Source organism: Leucoraja erinacea, chromosome 18, assembly GCF_028641065.1.
Source record: "Leucoraja erinacea ecotype New England chromosome 18, Leri_hhj_1, whole genome shotgun sequence".
Taxonomy (NCBI): Eukaryota; Metazoa; Chordata; class Chondrichthyes; order Rajiformes; family Rajidae; genus Leucoraja; species Leucoraja erinaceus.
Window position 1 is genome coordinate 7,647,572 of NC_073394.1, and position 23,618 is coordinate 7,671,189.

Consider the following 23,618-nt stretch of genomic DNA (forward strand, 5'->3'; position numbering starts at 1 on the left):
AAGTAGAGAGCAGATTGGAGTACAAACTGGAGACGGGAAGAGTATACACAGGGGATTGCAGGAGCTGGGAAGTTGGAACGTGTAGATGATGGAGGGGTGATTCGAATGTGTCTGCACAAGGGATGGTAGAAAGAGTTCCATGGGTTCCAGGCGAAGAATTAGGCCACTCGGCCCATCAAGTCTACTCCGCCATTCAATCATGGCTGATCTATCTTCCTTTTCCTCTCAAACACCATTCTCCTGCCTTCTCCCCAGAACCCATTTGGAGCGCGTGCACGAGGTTGGGGAGCGGGGCCAGTCCACGCGCAGGAGGAGGTAGAGGAGCGCGTGCATGGAGCTGGAGGGTGAACCGGGGTCGCGCGCACCCGCGGTCGGGGGGGAGGGTCCGTGCACGCGCCTGGGACTGATGGGTGAAGCGGTGCGCGTGCACCCCCGTGTTGTTGGTGGCGGTGACGCGCTTGGTGGCGGTGACGCGCTCGCTTGCTCGCTCGCTCGCGGCGACGGTTCGTGCTGAGGCCGCTCGCGTGGCGTCGCTTGTCGCCGGCTGGTCAGTGAGGCGGCGGGACGGGACGGGACGGGACTGAGGGGAGCGGGCGGGCGGGGGCCCGGCACCACCAACACCACCATGAAGGTATGAGAGGGTGAGAGACGGAGGGAAGAGCAGGACAATCCATCCACCCCCCCCCCCTCCTCCTCCTTCCCCCATCACCGCTACCCTTCCCCCCCCTTGTCCCGGCCCGGGGGTCGAGGCCCGGCCGCTGCGGGTAGGCCCCAGCATCGCTTACTCCCCGCCGACCTTGACCACCACCCTCCCCTCCACCATCTCACCTCACACCTCACCGTCCGGCCGCTCTACACGTCCAGGGGGAGAGTGCTGTGGATAGACACACAATGCTGGAGTAACTCTGCGGGGCTGGAGAGAAGGAATGGATGGCGTTTCGGGTCTGAGGAAGGGTCTCGACCCCCAAACGTCACCCATTCCTTCTCTCCGGCTGAGTTACTCCAGCATTTTGTGTCTACCTTCGATTAAAACCAGCATCTGCAGATTTTTCCTACACGAGAGTGTTGTGGAGGTGGGTTCTCCCCTCCCCGCACTGCGGTACTGGGGATGACCCGCCTTGCCGTAGATGCCCTTCTTTCCCCTGTCCGGCCCTGCTCCAGTCCACTCTGGCCTCAGCCCTACCCACCTCAGCCCTGCCCACTTCAGCCTCTGTTTTAGCTCACCCCACCTCAGTCCGGCCCTGTCCAGCCCCAGCCTTGCCCTGGCCTGCCCTTCTCGGCCCTGCCCAGCTCATCATTGCCTAGACTTGCCCCACCTTGCCCTTCTCAGCCCTGCTCTTCTCAGTCCAGCCCTGTCCTGCTCCTGAGTTGGACATGACAGATCCCAAGCATAACACCAAGCTCTGGAGAAACTCAGTGGGTCAGACAAACATCCTCTGCCCATCCCCTTCCACAGATGCTGCCAGACTTCCCCCACCACTTTGACCACTGGCTTCACATTCCATCCTCTGCACTTTTAATGTATCTCCATGAAAGCAACAAGGTTGTTCATGTTAAAATGTATTGGTTTATTATTGATGGCAAATCTGAAAGTAAAACATCTTGGTTCTGTGAGAAGGTAAGTTAGTACAGGGACAGGTTGAGGCCAATCATTCCAAGTCCCTTTTGCCATTCAATGAGATGCAGTCTTCGCAATGTCCTGATTTGTCCCCACAAGTCACACCAATTAAGTAGTTTCATTCTCTTGTCAATCTCTACTTTGAATATATTAAAAGTATCTGCCCTTACAGCTCTCGGGTCCAGAGAATTCCAAAAAGTCACAACCCTCCAAGAGAAGAAACTCTTCCTCATCTCTGTCTTAAATTGGTGTTCGTTGAAGCTATGCTTCGTAGTTCCAGTAACACTCAACAGGAAAAACATCTCAGCATCTACCATGTCAGTCTTCCTCTACACAATACATAACAACTTGTTCAACTTTTCCTCATGCCAAAGGAGGAAATTGAAGCAGGTACAAAATTGGCATTTAGTCAGGATTTGGACAGGATCATTGATAAGAAAGGTTTAGAGGGGGATGGACCAAATACAGGTAAAAGAGACTAGCTTAGATTGGGCATCATGCTCAGCATGGACGAGTTGGGTCAAAGGGCCTGTATCCATGCCCCGTGGAAGCGAGTCCTTCCGTGATTATGGAGACCTGGTTTAATCTCACCAACGCTCTGTAAAATTACATCGAAACCTCTGATGTTTATACTCTGGATACCTTGCAGTAGAAGCAATATTTCATTAGCTTTCCTAACTACTAGTTCTACCTGCTTGCTAACCTTTCATGTATTTGATCTTCAGATTCCGTTCCTTAATATGTTGTAGTCCCAGTTATATAATTTTCTATTTTCTTATTTTGAAATGGATAACCTTGCATCTTCTACATTATGCATTATCTTCTACTCACTCATTTAACTTATCTGTGTTTAGTAGCAGGCTCTCTGTCTCCTAACCTGCCTATCCTGCCTGTACCATCATCAAATTTGACTACAGTATATTTGATCCCTTTCTTCTAAATGAACAGTTCAGTGTAAAAATAGTTGTGGCCCCAGCACTGATTACTGTGGCACCCCATGAATTGACCAATTATTCCAGACTACGATTTCTCTTAGCTAGCTAGTCCCTATCCGTGCCAATATGTAACCTCCAATCCCTAAATGCTGTTATCTTGTACCGCATTTTTGAATTGACTAAAAGGCAGGTAAATTGGGCCTGTGCAGATGTCCATGGCTCTGCTCCGTCATATTTTGCTTGGGTAGCTGACTACCTACCCAATGGCATGAATTAAATTCTCCAATTTTAGATACCTACCCCCTCCTCCTTCTTTCCACCACCCCCTTTCCCCTCTCCCCTGTCCCCCACCAGTACTCGCGCCTGATCCCCAATTCCTCAATCCTTTTGTCTTACACCTTCTGTCTTTCCATCCCTGGTCTTTGGCTAACATTCTGCCAATCAAACCCTCCCCATGATCACTTACCAGGCTTTATCCTGCTCCTTCTCGCATCCTGGTTTCTTCCTCCTTCCTCTCGACCAGACTGAAGAAGGCCCAAAATATTACCTATCCATGTACTCCAGAGATGCTGTCTGACTGGCTGAGGTACTCCAGCACTTTCTGTTTTATTTTGTAAATTTACATCATCATCAAATTTGGCCACAGTACATTTGGCCCTTTTATACAAATCAACAGTTCAGTATAGAAATAGTTGAGGCACCAGCGCTGATCACTGTGGTGCCCCATGAATGACTGATTATCAATCTGGACAGGACCTATTTTTCCAGACTACGATTTATCTTAGTTAGCCTCTCTTATCCATGCTGTTTATTTAACCTCCAAGCCCCATAGGCTATTATCTTGTATAGTGACCTTTTATGTGCCGCTTTATTGGGGTTGAGAGGGAAAGATAGATCAGCCACGATTAAATAGTATAGTTGATGGGCTAAATGGCCTAATTCTGCTATTATAACATGAACATTGAGCACTTTTTGGAGATTTAAATGAAATATCTCTGCAGGTGTCAAATAGTGAAATGTTACAGACACCCAATATTTCTTGACAAAAAGTAAAATCCTGCAAAGACTAAGCAAAACTAAGCAACGATGGTGCACAGCAGGTCAGCATGCATCTGTGGAAGGAGGAACTGACTTGGAGTAATATGTTTACACTGTGTGCAACATTCATGATTTTTGTCAAATATCCTGATATCACTGCAATGCAAGATGAGATTTATGAAAGGACGTTGTTTTTATCTCTATCTCAAAAGCAGTTAACATTCAAATAAAATTAATTGTAATGTGCTTCAACTAATATGATGAAGATTTTAAGAAGCATAATTAAATTCTGTAGAATTATATACCAAGCCAAACTTGAATAAATGTATGCTTTGTTAGAATCATGGTTTAAAAACACTTACAATTACTGAGACAATGTCCTAACTTTCAAAAGGCCATTGTTGCAGAAAACATTTCATTAGTATGTTATGATCGGTCAGGGCAATTCACCTTATAAGAAAGGAATATATCCATGAATTGTCCAATCCTACAGGAGAAAGCCTTGATGCTCCATTAGACTTTGGATTGAGGTTCAAAATTGGAAGCTTTCTTGGATAATGAAATAAGTATAAAAAGTGGCAAAACTTTCCAAGTACAGAGTGAAACACCAGCTATCTGTTTATAAATGTTATTGAAAGAATAGTGAAGAATATTTGACTTGCAGGTGCATTACAAAGAAGATTTGCTCCATAAGATGTTTGTCGCAATGCCAAGTTAAAAAATACCAAGCATCTCAGTCTTGGAATAATCAATGCCAGTGGTATGTGCAAATTTCAGTCGATGATGGTGAAATCTTTGTGTATTAATATTTGATTGTTAACATCAATAAATGTAATCCTCCGGTATCAACGGTACAAAATGCTTTGTAAGAACATAAGAAATAGGAGGAAAAGTGGCCAAATAGTCCATCAATCCAATTTCACCATTCAGTAAGGTTGAAGTTGATGTTATTTTTTACATTGACTCAATTTTCTTAACTCTTCCATTTTGTAACATGAACCATTTTTCCAAGCAGTACAACTCCTATATCTAATCCATTCTCTTTGTTGATATTACTATTGTCAAGGACCGATACGGTTTATCAATAAAATAGTTTTTGTGCTAGTTATGCAATGTGTACACTGCCTAATGGGGAAGCAGGAAACTAGAATTATGTAGACACAAAAAAATGTAGATGCTGGAATCTGGAACAAAACGCAGAGTGCTGTAGTAGGTTAGGCAGCATCTGTGGAGGGAATGGACAGATGGTATTTTGGTTGGGAGTGGTGGGTCTTGAATTGGTGTCCTGACCCAAAATGTTAGTTGTCCATTCCCTCCACAGTGTTGCCTGACCCTCTGAATTACTCCTGCAATTTGTGTTTAGCTGTAGGTTTATTGTGGTCCAGAAGAAGGTCACACAATACTTTGTGGCTGTTACATCTGTGAAAGAGCTTGAATTTCAAGCTGTGACTGCAATTAATCTGCCCAAAGGATGGAGAATGTAAAAGCTAACCGTGAGCAACATTACAACTTCTGTCCAATGATTTAAACATCAAAAACTGTTCCTAAAAGTAGCACGGGCACCAGCTGTGTTGGAATGAAGATTTTCTGGTTGCTGCCCAGGGTGATACTCACAACCTAACTGCATTTAATTTAACAGGAAAAGGTACTGGCACCATGGGTTTTGATATATTTTATGCAACATTAATATTTGGAAAAACAGGATGAGCATACTCCCAACAGGCATGATACTCAAGAGTCCAGACTGTTGAATTATCATATGTACCGACAACAGAACAATTACATTCTTACTTTCAGCAGCTTTACAGTCCCTTAAACACAATAGACACAGATATTTTTTCAAAAATTAAATATATCAACAACTGTAATACTTGTGCAAAAAAACCTAAAGTCTAGTAGCTGCCATGCTCACGCGATCATTTGATTACCTGAAGCTCTGTTCCTAAGGTCAATAAATTTTAGCAAATATGTTGTAGTTGCATAACCTCAACCATTTTTATTCATGAGTACTTTCAGCAATTTAAGCGGCACAGGTAGTTCTGATATAATGCGTGCTTATCGGATATAACACTACTGATTAATTAAGGAACATTATGTTATGAATTGGTTATAACGCAATTTTGATTGGGAACTGGAGAACCACGCCAAAATTACTTGGAAATTGATATGCAGAAATAAAAACTATCTCTAAAAGAACACTGGTTCCAGGTAACCGCTCTGCAGTAATCGGACTCCATTGTCTCTTAAGAATGAAGGCTCCTCAATCAAAGTGGGTAGACATTGACAAGCAATTGCTTCTATTAACATTTATGCAAAGATACTCTATCAAACAACAGTCTTTAGATACTTACCTTGCTGTAACAAAAATACATTTATCACTGCTTAAAAGATCTTATTCTGTGGGAGAAATAATTTGGTTGTTACAAGTCTGAAATTCTCTTGCCCCTAAAGCCCTCTCCTCATTGACACAATTTGTTGTATAATGCGATTTTCAATAAAGCAGGGTTTGTTGGGAACACAATCATAACATTATGGCAGAACTACTTGTATGTTTCAAAAATGGACAAACAAAATGATATTAAACCTCGTTAATTTTGTTTGAAACCAATGATGATTTTCTGAGTCATGAGACTCATGACCATGTCCTCATTCCATTCATTATTTAAAGGCAGGTTACGATATTGTAGCAAGTTGTGCTGTTGGGGTTTAATTATGCCTTTTACTGCTGGCAGAAGAAGTGCAATGTTCTCCAGTTTATGGAGACATCCTACTAGCTGAACCACATCAGAAATACCTTCAAGATTCATAGAAACATAGAAACATAGAGAATAGGTGCAGGAGTAGGCCATTCGGCCCTTTGAGCCTGCACTGCCATTCAATATGATCATGGCTGATCATCCAACTCAGTATCCTGTACCTGCCTTCTCTCCATACCACCTGATCCCTTTAGCCACAAGGGCCACATCTAACTCCCTCTTAAATATAGCCAACAAACTGGCCTCAACTACCTTCTGTGGCAGAGAATTCCAGAGATTCACCACTCTCTGTGTGAAAAATGTTTTCCTCATCTTGGTCCTGAAAGATTTCCCCCTTATCCTTAAACTGTGACCCCTTGTTCTGGACTTCCCCAACATCGGGAACAATCTTCCTGCATCTAGCCTGTCCAACCCTTTAAAAATTTTGTAAGTTTCTATAAGATCCCCCCTCAATCTTCTAAATTCTAGCGAGTACAAACCGAGTCTATCCAGTCTTTCTTCGTATGAAAGTCCTGACATCCCAGGAATTAGTCTGGTGAATCTTCTCTGTACTCCCTCTATGGCAAGAATGTCCTTCCTCAGATTAGGAGACCAAAACTGTACGCAATACTCCAGGTGTGGTCTCACCAAGACCCTGTACAACTGCAGTAGAACCTCCCTGCTCCTATACTCAAATCCTTTTGCTATGAATGCTAACATACCATTCGCCTTCTTCACTGCCTGCTGCACCTGCATGCCTACTTTTAATGACTGGTATACCATGACACCCAGGTCTCGTTGCATCTCCCCCTTTCCTAATCGGCCACCATTCAGATAATAGTCTACTTTCCTGTTTTTGCCACCAAAGTGGATAACCTCACATTTATCCACATTATACTGCATCTGCCATGCATTTGCCCACTCACCCAGCCTATCCAAGTCACCTTGCAGCCTCCTAGCATCCTCCACACAGCTAACTGTGTCCCCCAGCTTCGTGTCATCCGCAAATTTGGAGATGTTGCATTCATTTCCCTCGTCCAAATCATTAATATATATCGTAAATAGCTGGGGTCCCAGCACTGAGCCTTGCGGTACCCCACTAGTCACTGCCTGCCATTGTGAAAAAAGGACCTGTTTACTCCTACTCTTTGCTTCCTGTCTGCCAGCCAGTTCTCTATCCACATCACTACTGAACCCCCAATACCGTGTGCTTTAAGTTTGTATACTAATCTCTTATGTGGGACCTTGTCGAAAGCCTTCTGTAAAGTCCAGATATAACACATCCACTGGTTCTCCCTTATCCACTCTACTATTTACATCCTCGAAAAATTCTGTTAGATTCGTCAGACATGATTTACCTTTCATAAATCCATGCTGACTTTGTGCAATGATTTCACCACTTTCCAAATGTGCTGCTATCCCATCTTTAATAACTGATTCTAGCAGTTTCCCCACTACCGATGTTAGACTAACTGGTCTGTAATTCCCCGTTTTCTCTCTCCCCTCCCTTTTAAAAAAGTGGGGTTACATTAGCTACCCTCCAAAGAGTTTTGAAAAATTATCACTAATGCATCCACTATTTCTGGGGCTACTTCCTTAAGTACTCTGGGATGCAGCCTATCTGGCCCTGGGGATTTATCGGCCTTTAATCCATTCAATTTACCTAACACCACTCCCCGGCTAACCTGGATTTCGCTCAGTTCCTCCATCTCATTTGACCCCCGGTCCTCTGCTATTTCCGGCAGATTATTTATGTCTTCCTTAGTGAAGACAGAACCAAAGTAGTTATTCAATTGGTCTGCCATGTCCTTGTTCCCCATGATCAATTCACCTGTTTTTGACTGCAAGGGACCTACATTTATTTTAACTAATCTTTTTCTCTTCACATATCTATAAAAGCTTTTGCAGTCAGTTTTTATGTTCCCTGCCAGTTTTCTTTCATAATCTATTTTCCTTTTCCTAATTAAGCCCGTTGTCCTCCTCTGGTGGACTCTGAATTTCTCCCAGTCCTCTGGTAGGCTGCTTTTTCTGGCTAATTTGTACGTATCATCTGTTGTTTTGATACTATCCCTGATTTCCCTTGTTATCCACGGATGCACTACCTTATCTGATTTATTTTTTTGCCAAACTGGGATGAACAATTGTTGTAGTTCATCCATGCAGTCTTTAAATGCCTTCCATTGCATATCCACTGTCAACCCATTAAGAATCAATTGCCAGTCTATCTTGGCCAATTCACGTCTCATGCCCTCAAAGTTAGCTTTCTTTAAGTTCAGGACCCTTGTTTCTGAATTAACAATGTCACTCTCCATCCTAATGAAGAACTCAACCATATTATGGTCACTCTTGCCCAAGGGGCCACGCACAACAAGATTGCTAACTAACCCTTCCTCATTACTCAATACCCAATCTAGAATAGCCTGCTCTCTCGTTGGTTCCTCTACATGTTGTTTTAGAAAACTATCCTGCATACATTACAAAAAATCCTCTTCCTCAGCACTCTTGCCAATTTGATTCACCCAATCTATATGTAGATTGAAGTCACCCATTATAACTGTTTTACCTTTGTTGCACCCATTTCTAATTTCCTGTTTGATGCCATCCCCAACTACCCAATTCAAGAGAGTTTATTGTCTTGCACATCTCGTCAGGGTGCTGCAGAGGAATCATTGGCTGCTACTACAAAATCTGCTGTGTCACACACCATCCTGATTTGGAAGTGTATTATTTTTCCTTCATCGCTGGTTCAAACTTCTGGAACAACCTGCCTTACTATTAAGGGAATATTGCTGTATGAGCTGCTGCTGTGCAAGAAAGACATTTACCAGATTCTCAAGAGCAGGAAATGGCCGTTTGGTTCTCATCATCATCATTATCATTGAAAACGTTAGCGACGCAGTGGTGCTGGTTTCTGACAGGCACGGTGACGGAAGCACCACACATCTCTGTCCTCCATGCAGCTGGCAAACTCCTCTTTTGTCTCTACACATGTGTCTTTCATCAACGTCTTCAGCATCGTCTTGATTGGCCAACCTAGGTCAGGTCAGTAGGTTTTCACAGAACAACTTTATTTGCTGGCATGTCTGGTTGGTGGTGGCAGTGACCAGCGAGCCTCATCCTTCTCGACCTAATCTTCTTGGTCAGAGGTGGATTCTCTCCATAGACCAGGGCGTTGTGATGTGGTCCCTCCAACTGACATATTGAACTTTACTGAGCATTTGGGTGTAGGTATCATCGAGAGACTTGGACAGTGCTCGAGTGAGAGTCCATGCCTCACACCCGTACAATAATATGGTCTCTACAGTTGCATGGAAGAATCTCAGTTTGAGATCCTTAGACATCCGAGACATCCAGATTTCCCCCATGTTATTGAGGGCTTACATGCGAGCGCTTTCCGGACCTTGATGTCATTCTCTGAGCACTGCATCCTCGCTCCCAGGTACTTAAAGTACTCCACTTTCTCGAGAGATGCACCACCACTGGTCTTGAGAGGCTCATGGTCACCAATGTTGTACGCTATGTACTCGGTCTTCTTGGCATTGAGGTGGAGGCCCACTTTCCCGCACTCCGTCTCGACCCTGCTGAGCAGCTCCTGTGACTCCCTAGTCTGGTTTGACAGCAGGACGATGTCATCAGCGAAGTCGATGTCTGTCAAGTTGACTGGCCCGATTCTTTTCGAACGTCTTGGGGTGATTGTGAAACCGAGGTCCTCATGTTCCTTGAGCGTCTGCCTCACGGCATAATCAAGGACAATGACGAAGAGAAAGGGTGCCAGCGTGTCTCCCCGTAAGACCTCCTCGAGGATCTTGGACGCTTTTGGTGCTGGCCAGGTGCATAACACCGAACTCCCATGAATTATTATGGACCATAGGGGACATAAGCATGCAGCTAAATAGACTCAAGAAACTACGGATGTGGTTGCAAGGGTAACAACCTAGAGGGCAGGTTTGGTGGGGAGGGGTGAGTGAACCAAGGAGTTGCGGAGGGAGTGGTCTGGGGTGGGGATGAGAAGATGTGACAGGTGACAGAAATTTCTACCACCCTGGCAGCCCTTCAGGTGATGGCTGCAAATAGTGTGCAAGGAACATGCACCATATCTAATATGACAGATGTTTACAAATGACTTCATGTTTTTGTTTATATTGAAGCCAGCCAGTTATTTGTGACTGTTTTAGGTTTAACTTCCCTTGGTCTCTGCAGTGTATAGAACAGGCACGTGCCAAGAGTAATTACTCAGGGTAGGCAGTCAGTCGGCTTTTAAAAAATCTTAAACAGTGCATGCGCAAATTGTTCTCTCAGTAAGCTGTCAGTCGACTTTTATAAAGTCTTCAAAAGCCAAATCTCTTAATAAAGTACCGTATTTCTCGGCAATGAAGATGCATCCCCATTTTGAGTTGCTATAATTTGAAAGAAGGCTGGTGGGACATAGAATTTCTCACGCTCAAAAAAATAAAAATAAAAAAAAAGCAATTTGCTCAAGGCATCCAAATCTCCTTCATTACTGAATTACTGAACGGGTGGGGGAGTGGAGTGTGACGGCAGGTGGAGAGATGGTGGGAAAAACGGGAGCACACCGGGACAAGTTTAATCAGTTGTGATCTTATTGAATTAAAATATTAGTTCAAGGGACCAATTGGGACGAGAGTTCCTTTCACAGCGTGTGGGGAGTCTGGCCAGGGGCAAGTTTGCGGGGAGGGCAGGAGCATTGAGAAGGAGGGGGTCGGGGAACATGCTAGTAACTCACTTACTGCTACCGCAGTGCCTTCTGCTGGCCCTCTCACCTCTGGCAGTGCACTCCGTCTGAACATCTCTCACCTGCTGCTCGCTGGCTTTGCTCATGTCAGCCGCTTCCCGCAAATCCTTAAATTCCGACAGCCGAGTAACCTTAATTGGTCCCTTGATTGCGCTGTCGGAATTTAAGGATTTGCGGGAAGCGGCTAACATGAGTTAGGCCGTCGAGCAGCAAGAGAGGTTTTCAGACGGAGAGCACTGCCAGAGGTGAGCGGGGGCCGGCAGATGGAGCTGAGGTGGTGGCCGGTCCCGGCGGCCGCTCACAGCCACCCGAGCCACTTCTCCCCCTGGCCACAATGCGGTGGCTCCGCGCCCAGAGCGTCGCGGCAAGTGAGTTGCTGGCATGATCCACGACCCCCTCCTGCTCAATGCTCCTGCCCTCCCCGCAACTTTACCCTGGGCCAGACTCTCCACACGCTTTGAAAGGAACTCTTTCCCCCGTCCCCCCCCCTTCCACGGCGCTGCCCTTTTTGTTCTTGATGTTGCTATAACTGAGGGGTAACCAAGTCTATCTTGGCTAACAACCTTCCAACTCCAGCTTCCAAGACACATGTAAATTTTCGTGCCTTATTTTTGGGTAAAAAATTGCGTCTTCATTACCAGGAAATATGGTATTTAAAAACATATAGCACCAATAAATGTACTTACACAAACTCCAATCTTCTCTCTTTGTTTCCTAAGATACTCTTAAGATAATGGCAATCCATGTTTGAAAAACCCCACCAAGAAACTTGCACTGCGCATGCACAGTACTGCAAAGGCAGAATTTCAGCTGCCTTCAGCTCCCCTTGAAATTGACGGCTTGAAGCAGCGACGACCGCACGTGAGCTGCACACACTTTCTTTTGCGTGTTGCCAGTACTGCGGATGAAAGGCGCGGAGAATTATGCCTACCTACGAGATCGATCTCTTATGTAGGCATAATTCTCCCATGCCTTTACTATTTTTATTTAATAATTACTATTTTATCATTTTAGTCAGTGTAGGCAGTGCCTACCTTGCCTACCCTGATGACACATACCAGGCATAGAATTATAGAGAATTTATGATGTTAAAGAAGGCCATTTTGCTTATCATGCCCGTTGAAAGGGTTATCCAGCCTCATGCTGTAATTTGGCCCTGGTTTGCAAATTTTTCAGGTAAACTTGCAAATTTGATAAGGTTCATAAATGTTTATGAGGAATTGGAGGATTTGGCTAGTTTGCTAAGTATTCAAAAATTCTATGATGGCTGCTTCTTAATGGGATGTGGGTTTGAGTGTCATATATATTTTTGCCTAGCATTTTTGAGCTGAAGGATATTTCCTATAATGATGCTTAGATGCAATCTTTGTCTGATCAGTACCTGATCTGACATTTATTTCAAAGTGGAAATAAAATAGTACCAGATGAATAAAGAAAAATAAAAGATAGTCAGTGGCAATCTTCGCAGCATCTTGGAGGGATGTTGCAAACTGCAGTGCTTATGCTGGAAGTCTCCAGAGACACAATTTGTAATCAAAAGTATACCTAAGAATTTGGACTTAAAAAGTAGGGTAAACTGCATATATAAAAAGTAATTAATATTTTGCACTTAAAAAAAAAAATGTAGTTCTAACTACATAAACCTATAAAGTACTTCAGCAGAACATGCAATTACATGCTAATCTTCAATACAGTGAGAAATCCTGGGAGTTTTGTTTGCTCATGGTGATGAAAATAACTTTTTGTATTTTGGGCAGTGCAGTTTACTCAAGCATGCACGTGTCGTGTGTGAGGCCCAAATCTTTTGCAGTCATTTAAGAGTTCTTCCAATACTAATTTGGATAAGCTTTGGCTTTTCCTCAAAATGAACTAATCTGAATGTGGAATATAAGGAAAGAAGAGCCTTTTTATTTGTTGTTCATGCTGATAAACATCTATGTATTAATAACGATACAATTTATATGTTATTTTATACAGGGACCAGAGAAACAAGCTCAAATAACTGAAAGCATGGGAGATGTGGCAGACAATACTCAGGAAGATATTCCACCTTATCTTAGAGAAGAGCCTCCAGAAGGTACTTTTTAATTGCTCACTTTGAGAAATGTTGCATAATGCATTGTTTCACTGGAGCAATGGAGAAAATAATGGCCAATGTTGGTACATATTTTAATTTAAATCTTTTTGTGGCCGTGCAGATTAAATTTAGTAGCAAAACAATCTTGTTACCATGTTGTTACGAGTAATAGCAATAATTAAGATGACCTCAATTGTCTCCGTAACAATATAGAAATAATCTGTCTTGCAATAAAACTGTTATTGTAATATTTGTAGGAATGCAATTGTATAAGTAAGCAATAATTTTTGTCAGGGAAAATTAACATTGAAAGAAGCAAAAGAGAATTAGTTTTGCAAAATTAGATTTATTTTATTCATGACTATTAGTTTTTGGGATCCAACTGTTGTCATACTCACCTTTGAGGTGGTGATGCGCTATTGCCTTGAAGAAGTACAGTCCATGTGGTGAATATGCTCCCACAATGTTGGACACAGTGACAATGAGGGATTGGCAATATATTTCCAAGGCAGGAAGATGTACAACATGGCCCTTCTTTACAATATTCTGATTTGTAATAGCTGAGAGATCATGAGGGTTTAGGTTAATTATTGCAACATACTCCGAGGTACAGTGAAAAGCTTTGATTTGCATGTGGTGCAGTCAAATCTGAATAAACTATACATAACTACAATCGAGCCAAACTCCTGTACAACAGGTAAAGCAAAGGGAAAGATACAAAATGCAGAATATCATTCTTAGCATTGTAGCACAGCAGTTCCTGAGACAATGTACAATGTCCAAAGCAGCTGTTCCTAAATCTGACGGTGCGCACTTTCAAGTTTCTGAATCTGTCTGCCCGATGGAACAGGGAGAAGAAGAAATGACCAGGGTGGAACAGGTCAAGGGTTCAGAGAAGTTTGAATGTGAATGTTTAGTATTGTTATGAACTAACTCAAATCCACAGAAACCCATCTTTTGGTTGAGGGGAAAGGAAACTTGCTCAGAGATGAGCAAGTTCAGCTCCGATCTCCAAAGACAATTCAGAAAAGAGTTGGCGATATTTAGCAGCGATATGACAAATCTGAAGAAGGGTTTTGGCCCGAAACATTGCCTATTTCCTTCGCTCCATAGATGCTGCCTCACCCGCTGAGTTTCTCCAGCATTTTTGTCTAACTTCCAGATAAATCCTCATGTCTTTCATAATTTAATACTTTGCACTCTTGCCTACAGCTTCTTTATCGAGCCTCACAGCAAATTCATTCTTGCCCCATATATTGATATCAGCAGCTGGTGATTTCAGAAATTGTCAGGTCATAGTGTTGGTGAATTGTAAAGGAGAAGTCAGCTTTTCGACCACACCAAAAAAATGTGCTCTACAGGCTGGTCTTATTCATATAAATCGCATTCTTGCATTTGGAATATTACACTATTAGATTTTGTAAGGCTTTATTTCCTTACACAACATGCTTTTTATGAAAGTGAACCATGTTCCTCAAGACCATGTTAGGTTTACAGTTGAGGTCAGGAGAACATTGGGGCTGAAATACCACTTGTTTTGTACCTTCTATCTTGAAGTTAGAGCCCCCCCCCCCCCCCACCAAGAGTATCCTCAGAACCTGGGAGCAGCAAGCAAGTGTTCGCAGACATCATTACCTCTCCCTATGCCGATTGTGTTTCCCAACTGTTTTAAGAAGCCCACGAACATTCTGGTGCCAAGGAAAAACAAGATAGCGTGCCTTAATGACTACCATCCCATGGCTCTGATATCCATCATCATTAAGTGCTCTGAGAGGCTGGCCATGGCACACACCATTTCTAACCTCCCATGCAGCCTAGATCCATTGCAATGCCTACTTCTGCACTAGATCCATGGCGGGTGCCATCTCCCTGGCCTTGCACTCATCCTGGAACATGCAGATAACAAGGACAACTGTGTCAGAGTCCTGTTTATTGACTATAGCTTTACCCTCTACACCATTATTCTGATCCTTGACTTCCTGTTTTGTAGACAAAAACTAGTAACCATCCTTCATGATAATTATCAACACCTCATAATTATCATGCCCCTCAAGGCTGCATTCGCAGCCTTTTACTATACTCCTCATACACTTATGACTGCGCGGCCAAATTCTGTTCTATCTCCCCTTACAAGTTTTCATTTGACGCTGAAGTTGGCTGGACTTCAAACAATGATGAGACAGAACGCACAGAAAAAATAGAGAACTTAATAGCTTGGTTTAAAGATAACAACCTCTCCCTAATGTCAGAAAAACCAAGGAGCTAGTCATTGACTTCAGGAAGTGGGGTGGAATAAATGCCCCAGTCGAGATCAATAGTGCTGAAGTTGAGATGCTTGAGATCTTCATGTTCCTAGGTGAAAATATAACCAATAATTTTTTTTCCAGATCTAACCTAATTGACGATTTAAGTAAGAAATATACCAGTCAGTCTACGTTCTCAGAAGTCTAAGAAAATTTGGCATGTCTTCAATAACACTAACTTTTACAGACGCACCATAGAATCTTTTCATTGCTTCACACAATTTTTTCAACTCACGGAGGCCTGATCTAAATGTAAGCTGTGGTGAGGCTGATCTGCCTTCAGTTATACATTCTAAGTACCAAAGTCATTTTATTTGCTCGACACTAACCTCGCCTCTCTTGATTTATCACTTAAACTGCGTAACATACTCTGCAGTTTCAGTCAACGCTGTGTGTTCAAACAAAGCTGAGTTCACCTTCTATCTTCTTGCGGATTTTGAGATTCCTGCCACTTATAGTCGTAGATGTGCCTCTTACCATTTGCTGCCTTTTTTAGTTCTTTAATGTTGATGTAGAATACTATTAAACATTCAATATTGCAACTCGCATATGGTGAGATATTAATCCAAGCTGGCACAAGTGTCCTCAGGCACCTAAGATTAAACTGCTATTAGAATGGAAGAGATCAACAGCTAGGTTGTGGCTATGTAGCCATATGAAAAAAAAAATGAAATGAAATGAAATGATTCAATTTATTGTCATTGTCAGTGTACAGTACAGAGACAACGAAATGCATTTTTAGCATCTCCCTTGAAAGGGAGACACAGGGCGTCGCGGTGTGCCCGCGCCTGCCGCCGTAATTATACAAATATATACATATACAAATGGTATAGCGCCTCATAGAGTTATGCCGCAAAGAAACATGTTCTTTGTGGTAATTAATGCTGACCCTGAACTAATCCCATTGGCCCAAGTCTCTCTGAACCTTTCCTATCCATGTACCTGTCCAAATGGTGCTTTCAGTACTTTACACATTTTACATAGTTTTAGTTTGTATCACAAAAGAATGATGCAAGGTGAAAAAGTAATTTTCTTGAAAAATAGTCAATTACAGTCAAATAGTCAATGCCTCTGTAATGCTGGTTGTGGTCAGAAATACTCGTGCATCCACTTTGCTACCATTTCTACCTACCTCCATAGAATCCCGAGAAAATTGCAGTTAACTAAAAAAAAGCTTATCAAAATTTGAAGCTTTCAATTTTGCTGCGGTACACCAAATGTACAGCAGATGTCTCTGCATGCTTTAAAACAAAGTTGCCTGTGAAAACATTGTATAGCCCGTTTGTAATATTTTCATGTGCAAGTCATGCAAAAGATTTGTCCTTGTTAGATTGCATTAATGATTATCATCCGTTTGCTTTTGATCTTTGAGAAAATGGCATGGACAGTTCCAATCATGCTGTTCCCCACCTGGATTTGCACGCATTTCTCCCCTTCCCCCTCCAAAGACGCTATAAGCCACCCGTGAGAAATTTTTTGTAACATGGTAAATTTCAGGTCCATTTTGAGCCTATATGCACTGGGTATGATGATTACATACACATTGTATCAGTAATTCAGTCAAATAAAGAGAGGTATAACAAATATATGTTTTGGTAAAATAATTTTTTTTCCAGATTATTCGTAAATTTATTGAGAATAATAATAGTGTACAGTTTAAAACTTTGCATATCTTGCTATATGTACTATATACAGGTGCACAACCTTTTATCCGAAAGCCTTGGGACCAGACACTTGTCGGATTTCGGACATTTTCGGATTTCAGAATGGAAGATTTTTAGCGTAGATTAGGTAGGTAGCGCGGTGACCGGGAGAATCATTGCATAAATGTTAGTCAGTTAGTTTGGAGGGATTTTATGTGGTGGTGGTGGAGTCGGGGAGAAGGGGGAAACTTTAATTCTTAGTCCCCTACCTGGTCGGCGACTCCCAACCTCGCGGAGCTGGGGGCTCCATCCAGCCGCGGGCGACGCCGGTTGTAGCTCCGACCCCGGCAACTCTACCCCTGGCTGCGAGGCGCTCCAAATCCAGCGCCGCCCGCAGCCGGACATCCCAGCTCCGAGAATGTCGGGAGTCGGCGGCGTCGCGCTGGGATACCAGCGGGGAGCGGGCAATGCCTTACCGGGTCGCCGTGCGGCAAGCTCCGGAACGCTGTGGCCGCCGACACACAACATCGCGGAGCGTCGCTGGATTTGGAGCCGCGGAGCTGGGGGCTCCGTCCGGCCGCGGGCGGCGCCGGTTGGAGCTCCGACCCCAGCAACTCTACCCCTGGCTGCGCGGCTCCAAATCCAGCGACGCTCCGCGATGTTGTGTGTCGGCGGCCACAGCGCTCCGGAGCTTGCCGCACGGTGACCCGGTAAGGCATTGCCCGCTCCCCGCTGGTATCCCAGCGCTGCGACGCCGCCGACTCCCGACATTCGCGGAGCTGGGGCGTCCGGCCGCGGGCCGCGCTGGATTTGGAGCGCCTCGCAGCCAGGGGTAGAGTTGCCGGGGTCGGAGCTACAACCGGCGTCGCCCGCTGCCCCACCGGCCACAGCGCTGCGGAGCTTACTGCACGGCGACCCGATAAGGCATTGACCGCTCCCCGCCTCTCCGACCAGGTAGGGGACTAAGAATTAAAGTTTACCCCTTCACCCCCCTTCACATAAAAGCCCTCCAAACTAACTGACTAACATTTAAGCAATGATTTACAGATGTTTAAGCGTCTCCCGGTCTCCAGGGAGGAGGCAGCCGCTACAGTAGTACAGACCTGGGTTGACCGTGGGTCGTTTTGGGTCAAGTTTGGCGCCAAACGCGAGCTTTGGTGCGCAGACGACATCTGGAAAAAATGGCCGGTTTTCGGAGCTTTTCGGTTTCTGGAACACCGGATAAAAGGTTGTGCACCTGTACATACAATGATCAGCCAATAATAAGTATACAGTTTACAACTTTACAAATCTAGCTATATGTAGTATATACGTACGATGAGCAGCCAATATATAATTGAAAGTACAATCTACAGTTCTGAATTTCTACTTATTTATTAATGAACAAACGCAACAATTAAGTGAATTACACTCCGGTTTACAAAATGTCCCATAATGGTATATAATCTCAATTTTTTTCTGTCACCTCTTTCGTCTGCATGCCGTTTCTACAACATGCCTTCTGCCATTAAGAAGCCATGCCCTCGCATATTCTTCGGGGTTGAATTTTGACAGAGGAGGTCCCACCAACTTAATAAATAGAAGAATTGAGAGATGATCAGTTTGAAGTCTTGCACGTTGTGACATGCAGAAATTTATGCCACTGAAGTTTCTTTCACATTTTGCTGTTGATACCGGAATTGTATTTTCAGCCGTTTGCAGCTGCTGAAAATCTGCAGAAACTACCTTCCCTTTAGATTCCTTGAATTCTCTGAAAGGCTCTGATACAAAGCCGACCATTTAAGCTAAATTGTTCTGCAATTTCTTCTACATCATTATTCTCAAAGGTAAAAAGTGAATCTTCTGGAATATTGTTAATATATAAATATTTCGACTGGTTAATTAACTTTTTACATTTATCGTTGGAAGCTGTTGTAGATTCAAGCAGCCCAAAAACTGTTGTCTATGTATTGTAGGTACTTTATTTATCAGCCTTCAAATTTATTCCATTAAATATCATCTGGCTTGTTGCTTTCTCCACTTGAGTATAACATTTTCCTGGCTTCTCTATTTGACATTCAAGAATCTTGATAGTTCGTTTAATTTCCTCATGTGCTTTACTAAGTGTACAATTTTGGTTCTGCAGTTCAAGTAACAGTTCAGACAACTCTAGCAAACTGTCCATCAACAAGCCCAAATTATTGAAAAAGCTGATGATTTTAATACTTTTTTCAGCCCCTAGTACTTTGCTCTCTGCACTAGATCTTGAAGCATCACAGCTTGTATGCTCCCAAATAGCCTTATAAGACTGCCACATTGCCGTTACTGTTTGGTAAGACGAAGCAACCCATCTCACACTGAAAACACAACCAATTTTCAACAGTTGACAGTGAAGAGCCTCAGCGCATGCAGTTAACTCATCCTGATTCTTAGGAGTCCTATGATATAAGGAATACAATTCATCACAAAATATCTGAAATTGATTCAAACCTGCAACTTCATTTATAGCACCACCTACACTGAGTTCAAGCCTGTGACTGGCACCGTGCCAAACAGTTGCATTAGGGAAATCATCAAGAAATAGTTTTGCAACCCCTGCACTTTGTCCTAACATTACTGATGCACCATCAGTTACAAGTGATATGACATTTTCTTTTAGGTACTGTATTGAAAAATCACCTCTTTGTGAGCAATTTAGAGACCCAACTTATAGATTTTGCATTTGCACCATTTATAGATCTCACTATCTCCATCGCAGGTGATAGACTACTGACCGACATCCACTATAAACCCACTGACTCCCATGGCTATCTGGACTACACTTCTTCCCACCCTGCTTCTTGTAAGGACTCCATCCACTACTCCCAATTCCTCCGTCTACGCCGCATCTGCACCCAGGATGAGGTGTTCCACACCAGGGCATCGGAGATGTCCTCATTCTTCAGGGGACGGGGTTTCCCCTCTTCTACTATAGATGAGGCTGTCACCAGGGTCTCTTCTATACCCCGTAAATCTGCTCTCACTCCCCATCCCCCAACTTGTAACAAGGGCAGAGTCCCCCTTGTCCTCACCTTCCACCCTACCAGCCGTCACATACAACAAATAATCCTCCAACATTTTCGCCACCAGCACTGGCCACATCTTCCCATCTCCTCCCCTGTCTGCTTTCCGCTGAGACTGTTCCCTCCATAACTCGTTGGTCAATTCGTCCCTTCCCACCCAAACCACCCCTTCTCCTGGTACTTTCCTTTGCAACCGCAGGAAATGCTACACTTGTTGCTTTACCTCCCCCCTTGACTCATAGAAACATAGAAAATGGGTGCAGGAGAAGGCCATTCGGTCCTTCGTGCCAGCACCGCAATTCATTGTGATCATGTCTGGTCGTCCCCAATCAATAACCCGTGCCTTCCTTCAAGGACCAAAGCAGTCTTTCCAAATGTGGCAGAGGTTCACCTGCACCTCCTCCAACCTCATCTATTGCATCCGCTGCTCTGGATGTCAGCTACTCTACATCCGTGAGACCATACGTAGGCTTAGCGATTGCTTTGCCCAACACCTCCGCTTGGTTCGCATTAACCCACCTGTTCTCCCGGTGGCACTTCAACTCTCCCTCGCATTCCGAATCCGACCTTTCTGTCCTGGGCCTCTTCCATGGCCAGAGTGAGGACCACCGTAAATTGGTTTCGCTTGGGCAGTCTGCACCCCAACGGTATGAACATTGACTTCTCCAATTTCAGGTAGTCCCTGCTTTCTCTTCCCCTTCTCAGCTCTCCCTCAGCTTCTTCCTTTCTTCTTCCCGTGCCCCCACCCTCTCATCAGTCTGAAGAAGGATCTCGACCCGAAACGTTGCCTATTTCCTTTGCTCCATAAATGCTGCCTCACCTGCCTGGGGGTCCTTGTTCATCTGTCAATTAAAGTAACCATGCAGGTACAGCAGGCAGTGAAGAAAGCAAATGGCATATTGGCCTTCATAACAAGAGGAGTTGAGTATAGGAGCAAAAGGGTCCTTCTGCAGTTGTACAGGAACCTAGTGAGACCACACCTGGAGTATTGTGTGCAGTTTTGGTCTCGCAATTTGAGGAAGAACATTCTTGCTATTGAGGGAGTGCAGCGTAGGTTCACCAGGTTAATTCCTTGGATGGTGGGACTCATATGTTGATAGAATGGAGCGGCTTGGGCTTGTATAATCTGGAGTTTAGAAGGATGAGAGGGATCTTATTGAAACATATAAGATTATTAAGGGTTTGAACACGCTATAGGCAGGAAACATGTTGCCGATGTTGGTGGAGTCCAGAACCAAGGCCCACAGTTTAAGAATAAGGGGTAAGCCATTTAGAACAGAGATGAGGAAAAACATTTTCACATAGAGAGTTGTGAGTCTGGAATTCTCTGCCTCAGAGGGCGGTGGAGGCTGGCTGTCTGGATGCTTTCAAGAGAGAGCTAAACAGAGCTCTTAAGATAGTCTAAGGGATATGGGGAGAAGGCAGGAACTGATTGTGGATGATCAGCCATGATCACATTGAATGGTGGTGCTGGTTTGAAGGGCCGAATGGCCTACTCCTGCACCTATTGTCCATTTAGATTTTCTTTTTGCTGTTATTGATGCAACATAAGCTTGTTCATCCTTCGATAATAACTTGCATGTGGTTTGGACATGACCAGGTTCCAAATAGTAATATATATGAATATATATGACTAATAACTGTGCTGAATTATACAGCTGTTCTACAGCATTACATTAAATGACAAGCAAGTAATATAACCCAGTTTCCCTGAGGCCTTCATGCTGCCTAAGTATGTCTTTCATCACAAAGCTTTGGAGTTTCAACTGTGGTGTGAGCTCAGCCATTTAGTGGTTAGATATCCTCTCTTCACACTGTTTGGCTGGCTTGTGCTATAGTTAATCAAAGTGCTTATCTTTTTGTTATTACCCATCCAAAAAAGCTGACACCACACCTTCAATTTATGCATCATTCTCATGCCTTAATCGCCAACTCTGATAGGCTTGTGTTACAAGGGAATAAGTTCAAGGATCTGACTAATAGAACAGAAAAAGGCTCACTCGTCTGTTTAGTTGCAAATCACTTTTATTGGCAAGGGAGGATAAAAATAATACTTGTCTTGGTATGCATGGGGTCCAGTTTTACAGCACGCGTGCTCTCTCTCCTCCTCCCCCCTCCTCCCCCCCCCCTCTAAGTTAGAGAATAAAACTGCATTGTACATCCTGCAGATGGCTCCAGAGTCGAGAGAGTTTGGTGTCTTGCATGCATTTTTTTTTCTTGCCAAAAATTAACTAGCCTTTGCAATCTTGCACTACTCGAATAATGGGAATAACTAACAACATTTGGAAACATGGATTTATTTAATAGTTGTTTAAAAACTGATCTATAAAAACTGGTGATTTGCACAAAGAAAACAAGCAGAATAATGGACACATTTGGGCACAGAGTATTATTTATGCTCATTAAGTACAATGTTAATGTTAGAAACAGACTTTGGAAACATGCTGCTGCAGATGTATTGGAGGAAGGTTAATGAATTGTTTTGGAGGTGAAAAAGTATGGTGTTAGTTCATTTGCTTTCTGTTCAAATATTAATATTAAAAAAGATTTACATGATAATGTTTCAGTTGAGGTTATAAAATTTTCATGTTAAGGTTGATGTGTTAAATACTTTATGCACTAAGGGGGCTCAGGGAATACCAGGAATTGGCTATTTGACCCCTTGTGCTGCTTATCCATTCAGTGAGGTCTTGATCTTTTACCTCAGTACTGCTCTCGTGCACTGACCTCTTGTACCTTGATTCCCTTAATCTCCAACCTTTGTCTTGTATATACTCAGCAACAGAGCCTCCACATCTCTCTCGGGTAGATATATTTGAAAACATTTTCACGCTAACTGATGGACGTACTTGATCTCTGTCTCTTGGGAAAACTAAGATGAATCTCTTGATCCTCTTATAGCATCTATAATTAAAATGTATGAACATTATTCAGCCACATATTTAAATTTTAAATTATTGTTCATCTATGTGCATATATTGCACATTCCTTGTTGAAGCATTTGAAAACTGCACTTGTCCACCACTGGATGGAGTGTAAGAGGCTGTAGACTACTTTATTCACATCAGAGGTTGTCATTCTGTGGGAACAGAATAGCAGGTAAACTGCTATTAGATATTTTTAAGTAAATCATAACTGAAGATGATTAATTATTTGATTGTCAAAGAGCTGAAACTGGATGCAAAAAATCAGAGACATTACATTGACATTAAAGTACATTCACAGGAATGTTGTTCAATGACATAGGGTTACGTTTGTCTGCCCTGAAATTTTAAACTGTGGGCCGGCCCATCTAAAACTATATTTGTTAAGCAAGCCTTAATAAAAGGGCCATGGATATTTGGAGTTCTCTTCCTCCAAAAGGCTTTGGAGGCCGGGATTATGATTTTTTCCAGACTGCAACGAACAACTTTAAAGATCAATAAACATTGAGAGGGAGGGATGAAAGACAGATAGATGGGGATGGGTATACATC

General features: G+C 43.3%; 1 protein-coding gene across 5 annotated transcripts in view; it reads left to right on the forward strand.

The window, feature by feature from the left end:
- Positions 1 to 265: 265 nt before the first annotated feature.
- zgc:101566 (Transmembrane protein 263-B-like) overlaps positions 266 to 23,618 on the forward strand; it is a 124,888-nt gene continuing 101,535 nt past the window's right edge. The window contains exons 1-2 of one of the 5 annotated variants that reach the window (XM_055649222.1): positions 266 to 315; positions 13,057 to 13,156. In XM_055649222.1, coding sequence (XP_055505197.1) covers positions 13,090 to 13,156 — 67 coding nt within the window. In that variant the 5' untranslated portion in view covers positions 266 to 315; positions 13,057 to 13,089. Of the gene's footprint in view, positions 316 to 491; positions 632 to 4,327; positions 4,352 to 11,798; positions 11,941 to 13,056; positions 13,157 to 23,618 lie in introns of those variants that run through there. The other 4 variants (XM_055649221.1, XM_055649219.1, XM_055649218.1 and 1 more) reach the window with 4 other exon arrangements.